The sequence below is a fragment of the Asterias rubens genome, chromosome 18, assembly GCF_902459465.1.
Source record: "Asterias rubens chromosome 18, eAstRub1.3, whole genome shotgun sequence".
NCBI classification, from domain to species: domain Eukaryota; kingdom Metazoa; phylum Echinodermata; class Asteroidea; order Forcipulatida; family Asteriidae; genus Asterias; species Asterias rubens.
The window spans coordinates 5,493,968-5,515,946 of NC_047079.1; the positions used below are offsets into that span (position 1 = coordinate 5,493,968).

General features: G+C 39.2%; 2 protein-coding genes across 3 annotated transcripts; one reads left to right on the forward strand and one right to left on the reverse strand.

Moving 5' to 3' along the window:
• Window positions 1–500: 500 nt before the first annotated feature.
• Window positions 501–6,412, forward strand: LOC117302150 (39S ribosomal protein L47, mitochondrial-like). Its single transcript, XM_033785955.1, has 6 exons — window positions 501–675; window positions 1,292–1,461; window positions 2,280–2,340; window positions 2,788–2,884; window positions 3,535–3,711; window positions 4,356–6,412. The coding sequence occupies exons 1-6, from the start codon at window positions 506–508 to the stop codon at window positions 4,518–4,520; spliced, it is 840 nt and encodes a 279-aa protein (XP_033641846.1). The 5' UTR covers window positions 501–505; the 3' UTR covers window positions 4,521–6,412.
• On the reverse strand, window positions 5,961–21,140 carry LOC117302149 (peroxisomal targeting signal 1 receptor-like). Of its 2 annotated transcripts, XM_033785953.1 has the most exons (15): window positions 20,983–21,140; window positions 19,847–20,152; window positions 19,053–19,179; window positions 18,134–18,274; window positions 17,723–17,801; window positions 17,278–17,313; window positions 16,938–17,034; window positions 15,797–15,925; window positions 14,863–15,024; window positions 14,166–14,309; window positions 13,080–13,150; window positions 12,599–12,799; window positions 10,209–10,374; window positions 7,209–7,366; window positions 5,961–6,660 (listed from the first exon to the last, which is right to left on the reverse strand). In XM_033785953.1, exons 2-15 carry the CDS (start codon window positions 20,021–20,023, stop codon window positions 6,450–6,452), a joined length of 1,899 nt encoding a protein of 632 aa, XP_033641844.1. In that variant the 5' UTR covers window positions 20,024–20,152; window positions 20,983–21,140; the 3' UTR covers window positions 5,961–6,449. The 2 variants fall into 2 exon arrangements, with proteins under 2 accessions (XP_033641844.1, XP_033641845.1); XM_033785954.1 differs by lacking the exon at window positions 15,797–15,925.
• Window positions 21,141–21,979: the final 839 nt, after the last annotated feature.

Genomic DNA, 21,979 nt, shown 5'->3' on the forward strand with positions numbered 1-21,979 from the left:
TTAGCACCTGGCTTTTTATTAAATTTCGTTTGAAAGTGAATTGAATGCTGCCTTTTTGCAGCCTATCTACGTCAGAAGCGGAGGGCAGTTTTTAGCTATAGCACTGGTCAAAATAAGGTCATTTGATTGAACCCTTACCCTGTGTGTTAGCACTGTATACTCGGTACGCCATTCGTGTTCTGTGAAAAAAATCACGAGGTTCGAACCCACGACCGTTGCAATTCCGGAGAGCAGTGTCTCGCCAACTAGACTTCTACCGAGATTGCCCGGTAGCTAGGGACAGTTAAAATAAGATCATCATTCACACGAGGTCGTTAAAATCGATTTATGCAACAGGCATGATGGACAACCAACCAGTCAAATTCATCATTAAAGAAATTGAACCGCCTGTGTGCCAAGAGACAATGAGTTTTATTGGTTCGCACGCGGACAGTGGAACCGCAGAGCAAAGAACGCCGCAAAAGAGCTACAGCGCCCTCTGTTGACAATGTTCGCTAGTTTCAAGATGTCTGCCCCCATGGCAGGTCGCACGATGTTCTCTCTGGCAAAGGTAATGGACAAGTTTTCTTATTTTCGTGCAATCTCAACAAAATGCCATCTGCCGGGAACAGTTACCTCAATCTCAACAGATGCTGTCAACAGTGGTCCAAAAATCAGATGTTCGCTTACAAAATGGTAACGTATTACGGTATTCTAAGTATTAAATAAGAAAAATCTAATTCTAAGTTCTACATTTTTAATTCTACTAACTAGGGTTACTAGGTCACTACTAACTAACAAGTGTTTTTTTATGTTTTTATTCAATGTGTAACTCATTGTAATGCAATGGCTATAAAATCATGAGTTCCTTCATCCAAGCTCAGTCTAACTAACTCTAATAATTCATTGAATAAACTCTTGAGACTTTTTTTTTTGGGGGGGGGGGGGGGGGCATAATTACATTTACAAATTGTAATACATTGATTGTTTAATGTTATTCGTAGCGTAACCTTTTATAGCCTCACGATCATCACTGAAGATGCTTGACTTGATTATGATAATAAGCATGATCATGACAAACTTTTTGAAACACTGGAGGATGGTTCTTAGAAACATATTTATCCTCATGTCACTTGGTAGGTCGAGTTGAGGGTCTGCCAGCACTTTTATCACACTATCGGATTTGTTTATTAGACACAACTAGCCCTGGAATGGTCGGAGGTCAGTGCCACGGCCATTGCAGTACATTACATATTTGATCACCATACAAGCCACATTATTATGATTAAACTAGTTTTTTTTGTTTTTGCAGTGCGGCACATGTAAGGCATCGAGGGCTCACATCACATCATCAGCAGCTCTTAAACACTCTACCAGTCGCCAGCAGCCAACAGAGACAATTTCATAGGAGCCCATTATACCAAGGCCTTGAGGAATTCTTTGACGATCCAAAAAATTATGGAGAGCCTGACGTGAAAGCAGGTGAGCCAACAGAAGAAAAAAACGTCATTATGGGTGTCAGGGACACAGACTAATCCTAGACCTAATAGTGGGTGCGTTCGATTAGCTTTCCTGTGTCGACCCCACGGTGCTCATTCGAGTGAGCCCCTGACAAGAGCTAATCGAACGATCACTCACCCTCTGGTGGTGACGTCATGCACCTTGGGCCAGCCCCAAGTGACCCGTTCCACAAGCAGGGCACTTGGGGCTGACCCGAGTGAGCCCCTGGAATGACGTCAATGCTATTCGAATGTACCGGGGGCAGACTGGGGTCGACCCGGGGAAGCTAATCGAACGCACCCTGTGTGGACCTACTACAGCCCCCACTGCCTCCCAAAAGCAAAAGTCTAAGCCCATAAGATTGACTGTACTTTTTATGTACTTTTTAAAGACATGAGGGCACTTTCAACAACAAATTTCTAGAGTGCATTTCATTTGCTTCCCCAAGTCGACCCATAATAATAATATTGAAGTCTTATATAGTGCACAATCTACCAACAAGGTACTCAAGGCGCTTAGTGTACAGAAAGAGAGGTTATTGAAAGTTATGAATTCTGAGAACCAATTATGAAGCACCTTAAAGGGTTGGCCCACATTGTTGGCCTGTTATGACTCTGTATTATCATTGGTCTAACATCTTACCATAGTCTTATAATAAGACCAATGATAAAAGAGAGCAATAACGGCCAGACAAGGTTGACTAGGAGAACTGCACTTTACATTTTTTGTTAACCAATTTGTTTATGGCATGGGTGTTGATAAGAAATCACAGAGTTTTTTGCGTGAATTGTGTTTTTCAGGGAGACATTGGGAAGTTGATGACATCCGACTTAAAGACAACGCAACGCTGCATAAGCTTTGGTAAGGTTTTAAAGATGTTGAATTTGCATAGGGGATAAACAATATCATTTGTGTTTTAGCCCTAAACTTAACTTTAGTGAGATTTTAAAGATCAAAATCAGGCCTCTTATGCACATGGTTTCATGCAAGTCCCAGCTACATGTACCTTATATTGATACAATGTCTTCAGGCCTCTGCGCGGTATGCGCATACACGCCTCGCCATTTGTCCTTGCCACAACAAAAAATAATAATACACACAAAGGAAACAGTAAATTTGAAAGAAAGCACCTATTAAAACATTTTTTACATTGTGCTTGTTTCACTAGTTCACCGAGTTGATTTTATATCACTTGTTGGTCCCCCCCCCCTTCACTTTGACCAGCCCTCCTCTGAGGTGTTTATTAGTGTGCCTTTTTTTATACGTCTGTTAGTTCATTATTTGATTTTTGTGTTATTTCTTTTACAGGTACGTGCTGTTAAAGGAAAAAAATATGTTACTGACGCTGGAGGCTGAGGCTTTGAGGCAAGACCGGTTCATGCCAGGGGAAGAAAGATTAGAAAAGGTTAGGCCACTGGTTCATGCCAGGGGAAAAAAGATTAGAAAAGGTTAAGCCACTGGTTCATGCCAGGGGAAGAAAGATTAGAAAAGGTTAGGCCACTGTTGTTGTTGTTGTTGATATTCCATGTTCTTAATGAAAATACAGTGAGGACACTATTCAACTTAAACAAGTGACGTTTACTGTATCTTTCTTGATGGTTTTACTTAAATATCAGCATTACGATGACAAAAACTAATCTAAGACTCTTCTTTTAAGATATCTGCTCTAGATTGCAGAGGTCATGGGTTCGAATCCCACCCAAGTAGTGTGCCTGTGGAATTTGTTTCTGCATGGCTCTTTGGACTCTGAGTATACAGTACTTAGGAAGAAATTTTAAATAGATAGTAAACTTGCGGGTACAACCATGTGTTAATCTCTTCTGTGGGAGTGTTGGCTCGGACTCTTTTCAGGGCCTTCACTCCCACAAAAGAGATTTACACATGGTTGAACACGCCCATTTATTTATGGTTTCTTCCTATTTATCTACACCATGCAAAGCTTCAAACAACACTTATACAGAACTTATCACACATTGGTGTATGGTTGAAACCAACAAATTCATTCAATTCAATTTGACGGACATTTTTTACTTTTGTTTATGTTTTTTGGCAAAGGTGGAAAAGTCCATGAGTAACATACAGCAGGTGATCAGAGAAAGGAACGAGGCACTGACTGAGCTGAAGACGGGACACAAAGACGAACACCCCGGCAAGATGGTGTACACACCGTTCGGATATAGGCGTTACCTGAAACCAAGGGAGCACTACGTTCCGTCGTATTTCAACAAACATGTGAGTAATTTTACCCCCACTTTATTTATTTATTTATTTATTTATTTATTTATTTCTTGTTTATCCTGGGAAATCCATTCAGTAAGAAAAACTCACTGATCTCCCATGGATCCCAGCTAATAACAATCTACAGAAGTGAACTTAAGATAAAATATATAAAAATTTACGCAGAAAAACATTGCACATTCATTTAAAACTTTACGTTTTGGGTGCTCGATATGTGGCATGGTGTAACCCCCCCCCCCCCAAAAAAAAATACAAATACAAAAATACGTATTCATCGTGTTCTGGGAATGGCTGCCCCACCCCCCTCTTCTTTTGCGTCTCATTCTGTTCTGGGAATCTCAGGGGGGGGGGGGCAAGTTCTTTGCGAGAGGAAAATAATATGTTACAGTATTGCTTTGTTAAGCAGGCTTTGATGAAAGCCCCCGTAGATGTAGTTATATTGCAACAAAGCCGCTTTACAAATTGACAACATAATCTGAGTGACGACATAATAGGGCTTTTCGCAAATCTTTCTGAAAATCTTCTCTTCAAAATGAATTCAATTTCCTTGTTTAAGTGAATTTCAGCAAGGATTACGTTTTTGTTGTTTTCGTTCAAGTAGGTCTTTAAGTGTGTCTATGTAATTTTCTTTTACCCAGTACCAGCGGAAGCGTTACGTCTACGCGCCGTACGTGCGGAAAATCATGGGAAAATGGATGGAACAGGAGCAAGATAACAGGAAGAAGGAGAATAGGCGACGTCATAATACAGAAAGGAAACTCAAGAAGAGATTCCCGAACGCGGATGTGTGGCAAAACGATTGATGTCGGTATCGCTGATTGATAGTTTCTTACCCCTTTTTGTTTTGCTAATTCTATGTGGTTACCCTTTGTCATGCATTGTTGCCAGCTGATATTTACGGTCTCTTTTAGCGCTTCTCTCTTTTAGTTTGTAAAGAGTGAAAAGCAACGGATTTACAGAGCTGCTTACTCTCACCATTTCTGCAGCAAAGTTCCCTGAAAATAGACCAATCTTTCCATGTTCTGATGAACAAAGTTGAAAATCAGGTTTACGTCGGTTGCACCAAGACATTTATATGACCGAAATGCGGTTACTAAAAATCTTGAATTTTTGCTTGCTCATATTTTACGTCGTAAAGTTTTAGACACAGCACCAAAATAACCAGGTAGAAGAGACAAGTTTAAAAATGACAAGTGTCACACAGCATCTTTAAATTACGAAAATTATCACATGTATATATTTATTTACAATCCTTACATTTGTTCTCATAATTTTTGTGGTAAATAAAACATCCTCATATTAAACAAAATCTGTTTGATCGTTTATATTATTATATTTATAATTTTACAATTAATAGATTCTTTGAATGCAAGGTCGCCCAAATCAAGGTTAAAAGCCACTATTTGTAAAGAGCTACAAAAAGAAAACAGTTAAGATCCATATAACTCAGGGGAGATGAAGATATAAATTGATATTCCCCTTAAAACAGTCTAGATTGTAGGATGGAGGGAAACATGCACCAGGCAAGGAGTTCCAAAGAGATGCAGTAAGTGGAATTTGAAAGCCTGGCATGGATTTTTTTCTGTAAAAGGGCAAGGCCATTTCCAATGGGCACTTCCATAGCAAGTCTAATAGAACCCAGAGATAGCCGAGTGTGTTATTGTGCATGCGTTTTCGTTGTGAGACCATTTTTATGGACACATATACGCCATATGCTGTGTATGGCAAAACATTTTGCCGTACGGTAAACGTCACATTGACCGATGGAAACGGTCTATGATGTGTGATGCCATCGTGCCATTTTCCCAGACACGCGTGATGCCCATTTTGCCATACACGTGTATCGCGCGGTATTGATGCGCCGCATCCACAGACAACACAGAGGGCAGTCGAGCTCAGCGTTCGCCGGGTTCTATTTCTATGCTGGCCACAGACCTATGGTGGGAAAGTTAGTCTTAAAATTAATTAAAAACACCTCATATAAATTTAGCTTTCAAATTAAGTCTGATGAATTTTTCAACTTAATTAAAAAGTTTCATGTGTAGTCGGAATTATTTGTATACAAACCCTACACTCCAAATTTTGGCTTGTGTGCTTTAAAAAAATGAATGGTTAGCAAAATAACAATTTGTTGAAAAAATTCAGGCAAAATTAAATAATTTATTTAGTCTCACTAAACAGGCCGCACTATCAGAATTCATTTATTGCCATTAGAAGTAGAGAATTTTTACTTTCTTCATGATTTAAAAAAAAAACCAAAAAAAAAACAATTCTTTTCATTCTGATCCCAATTAAAAAATTTTGCTTACTCCACCATACAAGGCAGTCTTCACTTACACAGCCAGCCCTGGGCCCAATTTCATAGAGCTGCTTAAGGAGACAATATTGCTTAACAATTTTCTGCTACATGTAAGCAGAAATGAGCCGAACACCATTCACAAATTGTACATGCGACATGGTAGTTTGGCTGGTGACCATATTTTTACTGTGCTTAGCTCCTTTTTGTGCTGAGGCTGAGCTCTCTACGTATTGATTCCAGAATTTTGCGCTTGCAGCGAATGGTGGTCGTAAGCGCAGAATTCGGGGTTAAGGGCAGAGCCATGAAATTGGGCCCTGTTGATGAATCTTGTCGATTAGTCCTACCACCATAGCGGCATTCCAGGGATTTTAACGCAGATCGCCTTTCGGCACTTCACGCAAAACCTCCCCTGTGAAGCGGAATGCTGCCGCAGTCACGTTACGACTGGGGTCACCCCGAACTCATCGTTGAGTTTACTGAGATCGTGGTCGTCGGTGGCTTTGTAGAGGTCCATTCTTCCAAGAAGCGAGATGGTCATTCGGAGCGTACTCCAGATGTTCTGCGACATGGTCGACCTCTCACCTTGTGGACCGATCCCTCTCTGTTGCATATTCAGTGCCGCTAGGAAGTGTTCAACTGCCTCCCTGTACCGAGTACAAAATAGAAGTTTAGTCTCCGCACAAGAAACCAATTCCTTGAACTTCATTGGCTTCCGATTAGAGAACAGCTTCTCTTTATGTAAGGTAAAGATCATTTTATTAGCAACCATAAATGGGTTGGATTCGGTATAAACTGAATCATTTTAGGTAAACGAGTTGGATTCGCTATAGGGGGCTTAAACTGAACTACATCAAAAAATGACAAAAAAACATCACATAAAAGAATTAAAAAACTATAAAACCAAACCAATAATTAACTTAATTGAATAAAAATGTAGCTGAGGTTAGAAAAAGTAAACATTAATATTCAAATTATGGCCCGTATCATTACAAAGTAAAATGGATTATTTGCAGTCAAAATGTTAAACTTGTTCTTTTTGTTAATAAAATGTATGCACAAAACTGCTCTAATAACTTTCGCTTAAGCACAACATCATCTGTTAAGCGGCTCAATGAAATCGGGGCCCTGAACTAATTTTGACAAGGTCCCTGAATTTACGGCCCTGCCAACTTCACATTATCAAGATGCTTACTTGTGTGCTCCAAGATTGATGCAGCTTATTCCTAGGTTATAGCGAGATCGGATGAACCCCGGGGAGATTTGCAATGCATGATGGTAAGCGTCTACAGCCTCCTCGCTACGGCTGCCGTTGGCCAATGTTGCTCCGAGCTTGTTCCACAGGAGGGCGTCCTACAATGTCGAGTAAGAAGAGGGGAGAAATTGAACCAACAAAATATTTTTTAAAATGAAGAAATTTTAAAAGCAGTCGTATAATTCTTAGAACTAAAAATACAGGCCATTAGCTATAAGCGTCAGAAGAAATTTTAAAAGCAGTTGTATAATTAATTCTTAGACCTAAAAATACAGGCCGATAACTAAATAACTAATTTAAATGCTAGTTGTTGTTTTTTTCCATAACAAGAAAAATTCACTATATTTTAAATCTTACAGTACATGATAGGCTACTTAAAAAAATTTGTATAAATTTTTTGTTTATGTCTTCCTTTCCAACTCAACACTTAACTAACATTAAAATCAAACAAAATGAAATTTAAAAATAGGACTACGCCTATGGTTACCTGTACATTTGACATCACACTAAGAGGCTCGCGACTAACGCCAGATATCGGCCTTTATAGATTCTGGCAATTATCTGCCAGGTATAACTTTGACCCTGCATGCTGTCATTTATGGAGACCAATGACAAAACAAAAAAGGGAACACCAAGGGTCTTCTTTGGGAAATTCTAAAGACTGGGTTGCCCAACAAGGAAATGTGTGTACAAAGTCTATTGGAAACTGTTAAGTGTATACTGTATAAATATGGATGGCAACAGTAATTCAACAACAAAAAATTGCAAGGGTCGTGGGTTCGAATCCCACCCGAGTAAAATGCCTGTGATTTTTTTCACAGGACTCGGGGAAAGTACTGAGTATACAGTGCTACACACATCGGTGTATATGGGTAAAAACCAAAAAATTAATATTCTTTATCCCGATGCAAATTTAACATCTATTTAAACAACAAATATGTGAGGTAAATTTGTTTATCAGGCAGGAGCTACCGGATCAAAGACCAAAAAAAATAACACAATAAAATTATCATTTAAAACATTTGAGAAAATGAAAATGAAAAAAAAAAAAAAAAAGAGGGAAAAAAAGGGAAAACTGGGGTGCTCAACAACGAAATTGTGTGTACAAAGTCTACATGAAACTGTAAAAAATGCATGACAACAGTAATTAAACAACAACAGTTATATAAATTTGTTTATCAGGCAGGGGTAACTGGATCAAGGCGAAACAACAATAAGGCAGTAAAATTAACATCAAAAACAATTGAAACAAAGAATACATTACTTCATAAAATGGTGATATTTACTATTTCCAAAGGCAACGCCCTTACACAAAATGAAAATGGCCTTGCCCGCATGAAGATAAAATTCAAGGTCCTTAGCATTGCGCATGAGAGGAAAACCCCAAATATGAGAATCACAAGTAAAAATAACTATAATATATGAATGACTAGTTCTTTTATAGCACATTTCACGATATTGTCTCAATGCGCTTTACGTTATTAAAACACCCCTTGCAAGTATTCTGCCTGCGCATTGGTTTAGACCGCGTCACATGACATGTCTTAGTTTCGCTAGACGTCGGCCGTGTGATAGTGCGTCGGTTTGCCGTGCGCTAGTCCGAAGACTAGCACACAGCGTGCAGTACCCAGACGTCCGTTGCGTGTACGAGGATGATAAATTAATAGTCTGTAACCATTTCGGATTGCACGACACTACATGCAGCACAGTAAAAGTTTTTGTATTCGCGTCGTCCGTGGATTGTAGCATTCAGGTCTGTAACTTAATAATAGTAGTACAATATTTAGAAATGTTTGGGGTGTTATAAAACAAATATTGACTGCTTTGACTCGTGCAATGGTTAAAACTATGACTCCCTTGGTGATCCCCGTAGCTTCGCCTCGGGAAAATAGAACGCTCCGGGGATCACCTCGGGAGTCTTCGCCTCGGGAAAATAGAACGCTCCGGGGATCACCTCGGGAGTCATAGTTTTAACCATAGCACTCGAAGCAGTCAATATTTGTATATTAGTGCCCTGGTCATTGGGCCAGTAACATTCCTTAAATCTTTCTCTGCTCCCTTCGGAGTATACAACCCTGAGCCGCAAGGCTTTTTCAAACACAATATCAAACTCTACCCACGCAGGTACCCATTTATACCACTAGGTGAAGAGAAGCAATTGTAGTAAGGTATCTTGCTCAAGGACACACATGTCGTGAACAGGATTCAAACCCACACTCTGATGACTCAAAGTAATCAGGGAGACTAAAAACCCAACCCACATACGGAGGCTCCCCTTACAAAAAAACTCTATAGAATTCTATAAAAAAAAAACTATAGAAATTCTATACAAATTTCTATAGAAAAGGGTATAGAACCCTTGTAAATAATTTCTATAAAATTTCTATACAGAATATATACAATATCTATACACATATCTATACAAAATCTATACAATTTCTATACAATTTCTAAAGAAATTCTATACAACCTATAGAGTTTCATTAGAAAATTTGGCCACTTTTCTATACAATTTCTATAGACATCTATAGCAACCTCTATAGAATGTTTAATAGAAATGTATATAGATATGTATAGAGTTCTATAGGGCAGTGTATAGAGTTCTATAGAACTTTTTTGTAAGGGTCCAGTGGGATTCGAACCATGGTCCACAGTAGTGCAAGACAGTCAAACACGCCAAACATGCTTATTAGATGTAGAACAAGGAGCCATTCCAACAGCTTTATTCCCCATACTGCATCTCTTTGGAACTCCTTGCCTTGTACAGGTTTCCCTCCATCCTACAATCTAGACTGTTTTCTATTCAGCTTCCCCCCCCCCCCCCCGAGTTCTTTTTCTTGTAGACCAATACAAAGAGTGGCTTCTAGCATTGTTTGGGGCGAACTTTCATAAATAAAATTTAAAAAAACAAAAAGCAAACAAACGATGTACTCAACTCACCTGTGGTCGAACAGACAGAGCTGTCTTGAAGCAATCTACGGCCTTGTCGTACTCTTGAGATAAATTAAAGAGAACTCCGAGACCGCACTGCACGTCGGCGTCGACGTCAGTCGGGGAGGTCTGAGCTGTTTGGATGAATAAGTCTTTAGCGTGACTGTGTAGAGCACTGCGGAAGAATTATGAATACAAAAATATTTATCAGTGCATTCAGTGATCACACATGCTAGTAACCTGGGAGACTAGTGCCACTAGTGTCGAAGTCTCGACTAAAATTGTTTAACTACTCGGTTAATCATTCCATCACGACTATTTCAAAAATAGTCACGACTTCCTGCTTGGTGAACCAATTGTTTCGCTCACCACTATTCACGACAACGTAATTTACTTCCCAAACACAATCAGACATCGGTGACACGATCCTTCAACCCTTTCAGCGTGAATTTTAATATGTTGTGCTTGCGGCAAACATTATGCCCCAATGCATCTTTGGAATTAAAAATTAGTCGCGACTAGTGTCGAGGTCGCAAATAGTCGAGTAGTAAATTTCACAAGTCGCCTAGGCTTACATATTAGTCTTAGGAGATGACGAGGGTTGGGGGGAGCTAAATGATGATTGACACTTGAGAAGATGATGAGGATGGTCCTGAAGGTGGTGACAATGACGATGACGTCATGTGGCGTGTCGTGACCGAGCGCCTTGTAGATGTGACATGGTAGTTTGGCTGGTGACAATTATCCGGTAAGCATTGTTTTATTGTATTTAGCTCCTTTTTGTGTTCAAGCAGCTCTATGAAATTGAGCCCTGGTCTCATTTTCAGACTTTCACGTCTTGAGAACTTGATGACAATGATGAAGATGCTTCACAACAGGACAACAAGAAATGTGACTACTACTGATGTGGATATTTTGGACATGATACAAATAATGTCAATCACTTCGGGGCAATGACAAAAAAACAAATCTCAACCACCCTTCATTCACCTTCTTTTGTTTCGAACAAATTCAGACATCGATCTGAAACATAAATCAATAAATCAAGTAATAAAACCACATGGGAAACTGACAGGGTAAAGTTCAATTTGAGAACAAAGCAGATTGACAAGAGCGGGATTTGAACCTGTGGGCTCCGAATTAACAGGCCAGCATTCTACCAACTGAGCTATTTAGCCCTGGGCCCAATTTCATAGAGCTGCTAAGCACAAAATTTTGCTAAGCATGAAATTTCTACCCAGGTAAAAACAGGATTACCAGCCAAATTTCCATTTGTTGCATAGTGCTTGTTACTGGTATTCAGCTTAATTGTTTGCTTATCCTGAAAATCACATGGAAAGTTGGTTGGTAAACTTGTTTTTATCAAGGAAGAAATTTCATGCTAAGCAAATTTTTGTGCTTAGCAGCTCTATGAAATTGGGTCCTGATGTTTGCAATCTCCCTATTTTGCCAATTATCATTTTCAGTGCCTGTCAGAAGCCATTCAGCCTGTAACTGCGGTGTAGCCAGGGATCACAGCTAAGTTTACAATACAACCTGGAAAGCGGCAGGAGAGGGATCACCCTAAGGGGATGCAATTATTGCCACTGTAGTAATTTTTTCAAAGTTCAACCCAAAATTAATTAAATTTTATTGTCAGTTTCCCTTCCCTGTGGTTTATTACTTGATATTTGAAATAAAAAGTCACATCCCCTAGGAATCCCTCTCCTGTTGCAGCTTGAAGGTTCAAAACCTGCTCTACTCAAGTTTTCTTTGTTCAATCCAAAAATATATTACCAAAATCAAGTCAATAAAGACCTTCATTACTTTCCAGATTTCATGGTTCTGCTTACTGCCAAATTCTGCGCATATAGTCAGCCTTCTCTACTGACTGTGCAAGCACTGAATTTTCGCGCTAGCTGTGTAAGCGGAGTATGCCTAGGCCTGTTTGCATGCTAACAAGCAAAAATTGCCTGCTAACCCAACATATACGTATGACGCACAGTAAGCAGTCTTCCCTGCTTCTGTAATCAGCAATTCTTTGCTTACGGTAAGCAGAGCCATAAAATTGGGCCCAAATCATAGCTTGGCAAAACTAAAAAATTAATTTAATGAATTGCAAATTGATGCAGAGGTGATGGATCCAAGATGACTGGACTAATGAAAAAAAGAAAGAAATCAGCCACAAACAATGGATTAATTAAAATTCTGATTCCAAATGTAAAATTGTAAGACCCTTGTACCGCAACCAAACAGCTAATCTTCAAAACTTAATCTTGAAAATCTTAATCTTTAAATCATAATCTTAATCTTAATCTTAATCTTAATTGTAATCAAAATCTTAATCCTAATCAAAATCTTAGTCTTAGCCTTAATCAAAATCTAAATCAAAATCTTAATGCTAATCTTCAAAATCTTACCTGGATAGAAACGAAGAAGTCCTAGAGTCGATCCGACTCTCAGCTCCTTGAGCGTCATCCTTGACGAGATGTTTGTACTTTGGGTTTGCCGCTAGCCAATCCAACAGCGTCTCAAGCGCTTGGTTCTGAAGCGACTCATTTGTGTAACTCACAGCAAGACTCATGAGCGCTGTGAGGTTATCAGACTTCAATTCAAGACACCTAGAAGAAACAGAGATCATTAATAATGATCCTCTGTAAGCTAAAGTAGTAGTCCCAGCCGATTTTCTACCTTCCGCCCAGGTAGAAGTTAAAAAGCAGGACAGAACTGCTAGGATACAAGTGCAAAACAAGGATACAAGTGCAAAATATTTTGAAGAATTTGTTTTTATCGCAGCCAATTTTGTTTTCTCTCTATGAAATTAAACTGCCCACAAATAGAACAAAGCGAGATTGAAACATCTTGCAGAATAATGGAGGGTCAATCAACAATATTACTTACTTTCTGAGAGCTGCTATCGCTGCTTGTTCTTGTTCGTTTTCAGCTTGAGTTGTTCCGAGGTACTGCCAAGCCTGCAAAGAAAAGAACAAGAATTAGTCTTAGGAACGACTTGTAGATTCGCAAGGTGAAAGTGAAATGAGCAGGGAGTGTGCAGTATGAAAACAAGTTCCTTCGTCAGTTTAGTGGCTCTGAAAAGAAGGGGTGGTTCATTCACTGCAGTAAACTATAAGTGCTTTTAATAATAATACACAACATTTTGGGTGGTTTGTTCACCAAACTATTAATGTTTTTAAAAAATAAAAATGTTTACACGCTTAATAGTGTTGTTTCTAACACACATTAAGTATTTTCCTGCAAGGTATGTGGGACTACGTTTGAATTAAGAGATCTACTCCATTTACCATGTAATGGTGTACAAGGCATTACACAACACACAGGGACCATTGGCTTTAGATCCCATCTGAAGGATGAAACATCATGGTTAAGTGTCTTGCCTAAGGACACAGGTGTCAAGACTGGGGATTCGAACTCACACTCTGAGATGCTCTTCAACGCTCAACCACGACCACCAAGCATAAGATCAGTCAACTAACTATCGAACCGTTTTTTTTTAAACAGGTGTCACGACTTGGATTTGAATCCACACTCTGCTATTCATAAACACCAGAGCTTAAGTCCGATGTTCTGAAACGCCCAGCCACGGCAAGCCACACCTAGGATCAGTCAAGTAAACTAACTATCAAACTGTTTTAAATGTAGGAGATTTTGACATTCTCAGTCAACTACATGTAACTATCAAACCGTTTAAAATGTAGAAGATTCTGACATTCTTTGTTGGCTAACTATCGAACCGTTTAAAATGTAGAAGATTCTGACATTCTCAGTCAACTAACTATCAAACCGTTTAAAATGTAGAAGATTCTGACATTCTTAGTCAACTAACTATCAAACCGTTTAAAGTGTAGAAGATTTGGACATTCTCAGTCAACTAACTATCAAACCGTTTAAAATGTAGGAGATTCTGACATTCTCAGTCAACTAACTATCAAACCGTTTAAAATGTAGAAGATTCTGACTTTCTCTCACCTCCATATGTTCTGGGTTCTTCTTCACCTCAGCTTCAAACAGCAATATTGCATTTGCTAAATCCCCATCCTTAAGCCGATTAAGGCCTTCCTCAAATGGATTAGGATGATCTGCAAGAGGATTTTCTTCTTCAAATTCATAAACCTGCCAATGAAAGAAAAGACATAAAGAAAATTCAATTCATCGACTGTAACAAAATAGTCAAAAGGGAAAAATTAAACACTTTCAATCTCTGGCTGTGCTCCATGGTAATAATGGGTTGATGTGGCTGGCTGGCCTTGCATGCCTGCTTCTCGAACACATTGTAGACACGTCCTTCACAATTCAGCTCTTAGCTGCGATGATTAGCCTCCCAAATTATTATTATTATTATTATGGTAAATTATTTTGGATTTTCTCTTCTTTGATGTGAAATTTGCATCAAGGATAAAGAATATTATTTGGTTCTACCAATACATAGATGTGTGTAAAACATTGTACACTCAATATTTTCCCTGTGAAACTATTCCCCAGAAGTGTTACTTAGGACAGCCCACTCACTGAGGTCAGTGAAGACCTATTTGGGCTAAGAGTTTTGTGTGGCGCGCCTGTTTCCATTGTTTTTACCTCACCGATGGCACCCAACACAAGGTGTCTTTTCTTAAACACATAAGACAAAAAATTATAAAATTCTTGCAATTTCAAATGAACCTCTTACCGGGTCTTTGACCTGGCCCCCGTTGAACTCCGTTAGCCAAGGGTGGTCCTCCGTTGGACCCATGTCCTCCCACTCCTTCTGTAATTTATTCCAGAAGTCTGCATCCGACGGCATCGTGTTCTCGGACGTGAACTCTTTGGCCCAGTTATCGGTCAGAAGTTCCTGAAAGCAAAAAAAAAGAGATGACGGACATCAAATGTTGGCTCGGATCAAAGCTAAAAGTCTCGACGCAACCTTCTTTTGAAGTTTTGCAAACACTGAACTGAACCCTAGTGTCTTGAAGACTTGAAGGTTTGCATAGTGGAAGGATAATAGAAACCAGAAAATTTGCAGTGACACCATGTAGATAAACCTGTTTTGAGTGATGGTGGTTCTGATAAGACTGGGAGGGTTTAACGTTTCGGACTGTATACTCCAGTAAACTCCTGGGCCAAATTTCATAGAGCCGCTTAAGCACAAAAAGTAGCTTTGCACATCCAAGTTATGCCTACCAAAATAAGGTTACCAGCCAAAATACCATGTTACCAGCCAAAATACCATGTCACATGAATAATTTGTGGCTGGTATCCAGCTCATTTTTGCTAAGCAGTAATATGTTAAGCAATATTTTCTACTAAAGCAGCTCTATGAAATTGGGCCCTGATGACAGACAGAGTATATAGTGACAACATTAGTGAAAAACAAGCTCTAAGGCGCTTTACAAAAAATTAAGTACCGTTAACAAAACTACATGGAAAATATCAAAAATAAAACTGGAAAAGTTCTATGATAAGCATCACATAATAACAAGCCAGAGGGCAAGCAAAAATGATGTCTTTATCCCTTAGGATAAAAAAAAAAAAAAAATGAAGTCGAGAATGAGTTGAAAATTAAGAAGCAAGGACCAAGCAGATACACATAGCAACAAGACAGCACTGTATGGGTTTGCAACTACCTGCTCTTTAAGGAAATCTGACGTCCATTCTTGGGCCAGCGGGTCAAACGGAGCGCCCTCTTTTGTCTTCACCTCATTACCATCAATTGTCACCTCCCCCTCCCCAAGTTTCTTCACAAATTTCACAAACTGCGGGTGAAAAAAGGAGCCAAGGGTTTATGATCGTCTTCAACAGTATTGTGTTTTTTAACAAGCGCTGCATTGACTTGGACTCAAGTCCCAATGGACCCCTTGCATTATGAAGTCACATGCCCCAAACAGCGCCCCCATTGATATCAATGAAGGCCTATCATTAGCCTGAACGGCCAAAAACCGGCGTGTAGTTTGACCTCTGACCTCTGTCGTTTCACATAATAGATACGCAGTCAAATTCCATTGCGGACTTGAGAGCAGTGATTATTTCACTGCACGTAGCATTGTATCCAATGGGAATCACTGAATCTAGCGGCAGCGACCTGTCTTTATCCTTGCAGATAAAGACAGGGGCCCAGTCTAACCTATCATTGGCTAAGAGATTTGCCCAGACAGTCAATGCAAGGGGGCTTTGAACTCGATTGTCAATCAAGTCACTTTTGTTATGTCTCGGACTCGAGTCATGATGACTCAGACTTGGACACCCAGATATGTTATTGTAAAGCGTGCAATTAAAAAATTAAATAAAAAAAAGACGGAAGAAAGAACGGCGAATTCAATGGCATGAATGTTAATTGGCTTAATGGGTAGGATGGTTTGCTACACGAAAACGCAAAGGGTCATTTCAAAACCACCTTTCCAGACCATTCATTCATAACCGTTCTACTATTTATAACAATACAGGCCAGGAGTTACACAGCAGCCACGGAGGACATGCCCTCTGTTGCCCTGGTCTAGCCTTGGTGCCCTTCTAGTGTTTTCAACTCTTTTTAATGACTTTCCAAAGGAAGGAAGTGGCCTTTGCAAAATGAAAATAGCCTTGCCCTCTCTACGATGAAATTCCAGGCTTGCCTTGGAGGCGTGTTGGTTTCACTCAGATTGACCTGATTAAAAGCTTTGGTCTGCAATGACGGTACTGGTAGTGGTTTTGAAAATACCCGTCGGAAGAAGCTCGGATGAATGTAAAGAAGAGTTGACTTTTAATATCTTATCATGAACATTGCCTCACCTCTGTGTTTGCGAACTTTGGATCGTCAAAGGTACCCAAGAGTTGACTGGCTGTCTTGGCAAGATCAGAGCCAGCATCTTGCTGGAACTCAGCGGCCCTACAAAAAAATAAATAAATAAACAATTGCTCCCAATGAAATAATAACAAGTACACATTACTTTTTGGAACAGCGAAACGACCCTCAAAATCTACGGGAAGCACTCCTGAATCACAAGGAAAATTAATAACTAGAGAGGCCAGAGATGTGGAACATCAAATTGCTAATACTTATGCAACGCTAGATAAATGTTTTCCAAAGTTGAGCATTTCAAGTTTTTTTTTTTTTTTTTTACAATCTTACCATTTCTCATCCTCTGGTTTTGTGAACTCTTCCGTCCTAAATAGAACAAAAATAAAAGAAAATAGTTAAATTGGATTGTTCAATTGATACTTTTCGGGATAGACAAACAAAAATATTGCAGCTAAAAAAAAATTGCAGCCATTCCTTTCTTTGAAATGTTGTTGTGTTCTTTTATTTTTCTATTATTTGTCATTTATTATTCGTTTAACTTTGTTTCTTTTTTGGTCATTTTTCAAGGCACTGCACGAAGACGCTTTGTTTATTGAGATACTGCCTCCATACCTATTGCTTGTATTATGTAATATATAATTTTCAGATTGGAAACAAATCAATTGATTGATTGATTTATTAATGAACTGCATCAAAACTCTGTCAAGATAACTCATTTTGGATATCATTTACAGTTTGTAATTTTAATCAATAATCACGTTTTCGTTCTTCTTACCACAATTTATCTTCAGATTGCTCGAGATACTCCTCAGCCCACTTGGCCTCAGAGGAAGACGGAATAACATCGGCACCAACTAGAAGACAACAAAATAATGTCAATCGTGCCCCAGACAATGTTACAATCTTTGTGGGTTTATATTATTAAGATGTGTTATACAACAACATTTATTTCACACTAACTCAGGGTAATGATACATGTCGATGATTACATGTAACTAGTTGAACAATAAATTGGAATTATACAAACTTAGTAACAGAGCAGATGAAAATGAAGCCAGCATGGTAGGAAAAAAGTGAAGCAGATAAGAACTGCTTTTGTACTTTCCCTTTAGAACAGACAACCACGGGAAAAAAATAATAACAAAATACAATGAATTGGTGACATTTGCGTGTTTCTAAAAGTTACCTGTACCAGGTTGACCCCCCAGGAAGTCTCTCGTCCAATCAGCGTCTCTATCATCGACGATCTCCTCCGCCCTTCGCTGCTCGGACACTAAGAATTCGTTGGCCCATTCAGCATGGGATGCTAGATCAGCAACGGCTGGAGCTTTTAGGAAAACAAGATCATTTCCTGTAACCCTTTCGTGCACCATATATTTTAGTGATAAATTGATTATATCGAGACATCAATTGTTTATTCAGATTTGTTTTACTTTTTTTTTATTTTATTTTTAGTTGATGAAGTGTATGGGCAATTCTTAAAAGTGGGGTGGTCAGTGCCAAAGAAACAAAAACTGCTTTATAAGGAATCCTCAATTAAAAAAAATTTCTAATAATGATAAGTTAAAAACTCAATGAAATAATAGGTTGCGTAGTGGCTATCTTCACTCGCCTTCCACCTCTACTCTTTGACTTTGGTTAAAATCCCACCGGGGGCACTATGTGGATTGGGTTTTCAGTCCCTACCTGATGGTATGGGTTTCACCTGGAATCATTCTCTAAGGGTTTTTTCCTCCTACATCTTAAACTGAAACTTTCTTCATTGTCTTCTCTCCATTGGGTTTGTAGCTAGTGCAGTGATTAAGTTTGCTTTTCTGAGAGTCCTTGGCTTCGCAACCATATATTCTTAATATTTTTACTATTTATTGCTAATTACTGATTGTGCGTTGCATCTTGTGCTATTTTTGTATCTGCCTGTTTTTATATTTGGGGTGTTTTTTTAAACTTGTGTAAGCAATGCAATTTATTCTTATGTCTTATGTCTTATGTTTGGCCTGTGGCCCACAAAATGTGATGCTAATAATATAAAATGAAATGAAAGAATTGAAAATAAATTAAATGAAAAAAGAAAAGGAAATCTTGAGCATCATCTTGTCCATACCAACCTTGAATCGGTGGATGTCCGAGCTTGGATTCTTCAATAGCTCTCATTTCTTGCAAGAGAGCATCCATGTGAAACGTTTGCGGAGGTCCCACATGACGCTGTTGATCCACTAGGAACTCATTCACGAGCTGATCAAAAGAAACAATCAATAATAATAATACCTAGTTTGTATACAGCGCATTTTACAATAATGGGTCATTCAGGATCAATGCGCTTCATATTAGTGCCCTGGAGCCGATTTCACTAAGGGCTAAGGTTGATCTTAACTGCAAATCAACATAGTTGCTAAGTAAAGTGTGATGTCACAACACAAATCAATATACTGAAAATTTGTCTTGCGATGATCCAAGGACTTGGACTTCTTTCTAGATGATTTTAGGGGGGATAAAATAAGGCGCAGTATTTCTGTAAAAGATGAAAATAGTGTGTTCAAGTATGGGAATACTGTGCAGGAATGGTATATCAGTTCTGACCAGTGGTTAGGTCTAGGCGACTACCGAAAATTACTACTCGACTATACGACACTAGTCGCTCCTAATTTTTACTTCTCAAGATGCAATGTGGCATGTGTGCCACAAGCGCAATATGTCTGATTCTGTTTTGTAAGTAAATTATGTTGTCATGAATAGTTTTTAAGTAGTCCCGACTATAGTCCTGGCGGCATGATTAATTGAGTAGTCGAAAAATGCTAGCCTCAACTCAACTAAGCAACCAATAGACATTAGTCGCATTAGTCGCCCAGGCCTACCAGTGGTCCCATTCTGCGAGCCCCACTCCTCCTCCTTAATTCCTTACATCAGGTTGAGGTGTTTCAAGAAAGCCTCTTGTTGCTACGGCATGATCAAAGGGTCGACTTCCTGCCCCTCGCAGTCCCTCTTGTCTCAAGGACTTATCCTGGGCGTAATGTTGGGTCAGCCTCATCAAGGGGTTGGCTGTCCCACACTCCCCATCGACCAAATCTCGCATCGCCATCTTGTATCGCTGGGTCGTGGTCTCAGATTCTGCTCACTTGGAATCCTGGTCTGGAATCTGGACTGGATTATGGTCTTGATGACTTTGAAACCATTTCTTTTGTAGTATTTGAAGATCCTGGAGAAAAATCTGAAAAAGAGACAAGTGGAAATCTTTTGAATCTTTCTGGGTCACGAAACCTGTGAAGAGAAGATGATTATTATAAGTTTTGATTTCGTTATAAATAAGAAAACCCCAATCGCTAAGTGGCATGTTGGCTAGTGGTGTGTTAAGCACTCGCCTCTCACCGCTCAGGCCCTGGTTCGATTCCCAGCTAAGTGACTCTAGTGTTGTGAACAGGTGTCAAATAGAGTTTTGAGTTGGTTCTCTCCTGCAACAAAAGGGTTTTTCTCCCTCTGAATAAATCAAACACCCTCTCTTGCTGTGCTCCCCACTAGAACTATGACGTTCGTTCCGCTATCGTCTCTGTTCATGGAGATGATATCGGAAGGAATGTCATAGTTCTAGCTAGGAGTAAGTCATTTGGGTTCATGTGCATGTGTCCGACTGCCTTCTGCGACTTGTATTTTTGTGACACCACTCTCTCTGTCTTCGCATGGTTCAGCAGCGATAAAAAGTAAAGGCAGGATTAAATATTTTCTTTATTAAAAATATAAAAAATAGAGTAGGCCTATAAAAACAATTTTTTTATTTACAAACTGGATTCTTCACTCTTTCCTGTTTCTCTGCGAAAGAACACAAGTATAACGATTATATTCCATTTCAACGATACCAACTCCTATTCTATCTATGGCATGGTGGATGAAGTAGAAAATGGATTATGCAAAAAAAGACAATGAATGATCATTCATGGTGTTGTTGTCTCACCTTTTTTTTACACCAGACCAGCAACAACCTAACTATCTAGTCTAGGTATCTAGACAACGAACTCCACTATTATTCCTCTCATTTGTACCTACCTAAATTGTGTATCACCTACATGTACTGTAACCCGTCATTTATCTGTTAGATGTTGCATTCTAACCAATGGAATTCATGTTCATAAAAAATAAGATGTTTAGACGACAACACTTGTCACGAAGTAATGCAGCTGTCTCTCACACACTCAACTCTAACTCTCTCGTCGTGTCCTCACGATCCTCTGGGTGGCCCTTTTTTAACTCACGCCCCCAACGGCCCTATATCATGTTTTATAACCCATATTTAATACGCACAATAACATAGTCCTGAAGGGGATGGACATGTGTTATAAAATGTTTGAGCATTCGACGATCAAAGGTCATGCTACATTATAAAAGTTATGGATGGCCCAGCTATTCTGTTTGTCTTTTCTGTTTGTCTTTTGTCACAGCGCTCAATGCGACTAGTGGTTCAAAATGGGAACGGCCCCATCCGGTGTCATGACAAAAACTGTACGAATCCAATCGTTTGATGCTTATATAGGTTTATAATGAAGTCAAGGGTCTTCACTGCGCTGGACCATGGAGTTCGGCTGGACAAAGAATTTCAGTCTATTTGAATTGTTTGTTTTAAAACAAAAAATCGTGATATAGATTGAATTGATGATTGATTGACTGTTTGGTTGATTGATTGGTTGATTGATTGATTGTCCCAACTAAAAAAGAAAATCTCTGCCTGTAACGCACGCACACATTTTTAGACCTCCACCCGCATCTGGAGGTAAAGCCCGCACACATGACACACACAACTTATGACGCAGTGATCAGTGACGGACAACAGTGCAGATTTGACGGCGGAAGGGAGAGCACAAAAGCCTGAAAGTGGTACGGATCATTAAACTCCGTAAATATTTCTCTTTAAATTACTTTTTGCACGAAACTCATCAACCCTCAGACCAAAGACAATTATATGTCATATTTGACAGTAGCCATAACATCTAGCCAGGTCCGGTGTCGCATGCAATTATGTCCTGTATGCAATACTATCCGGAGGACA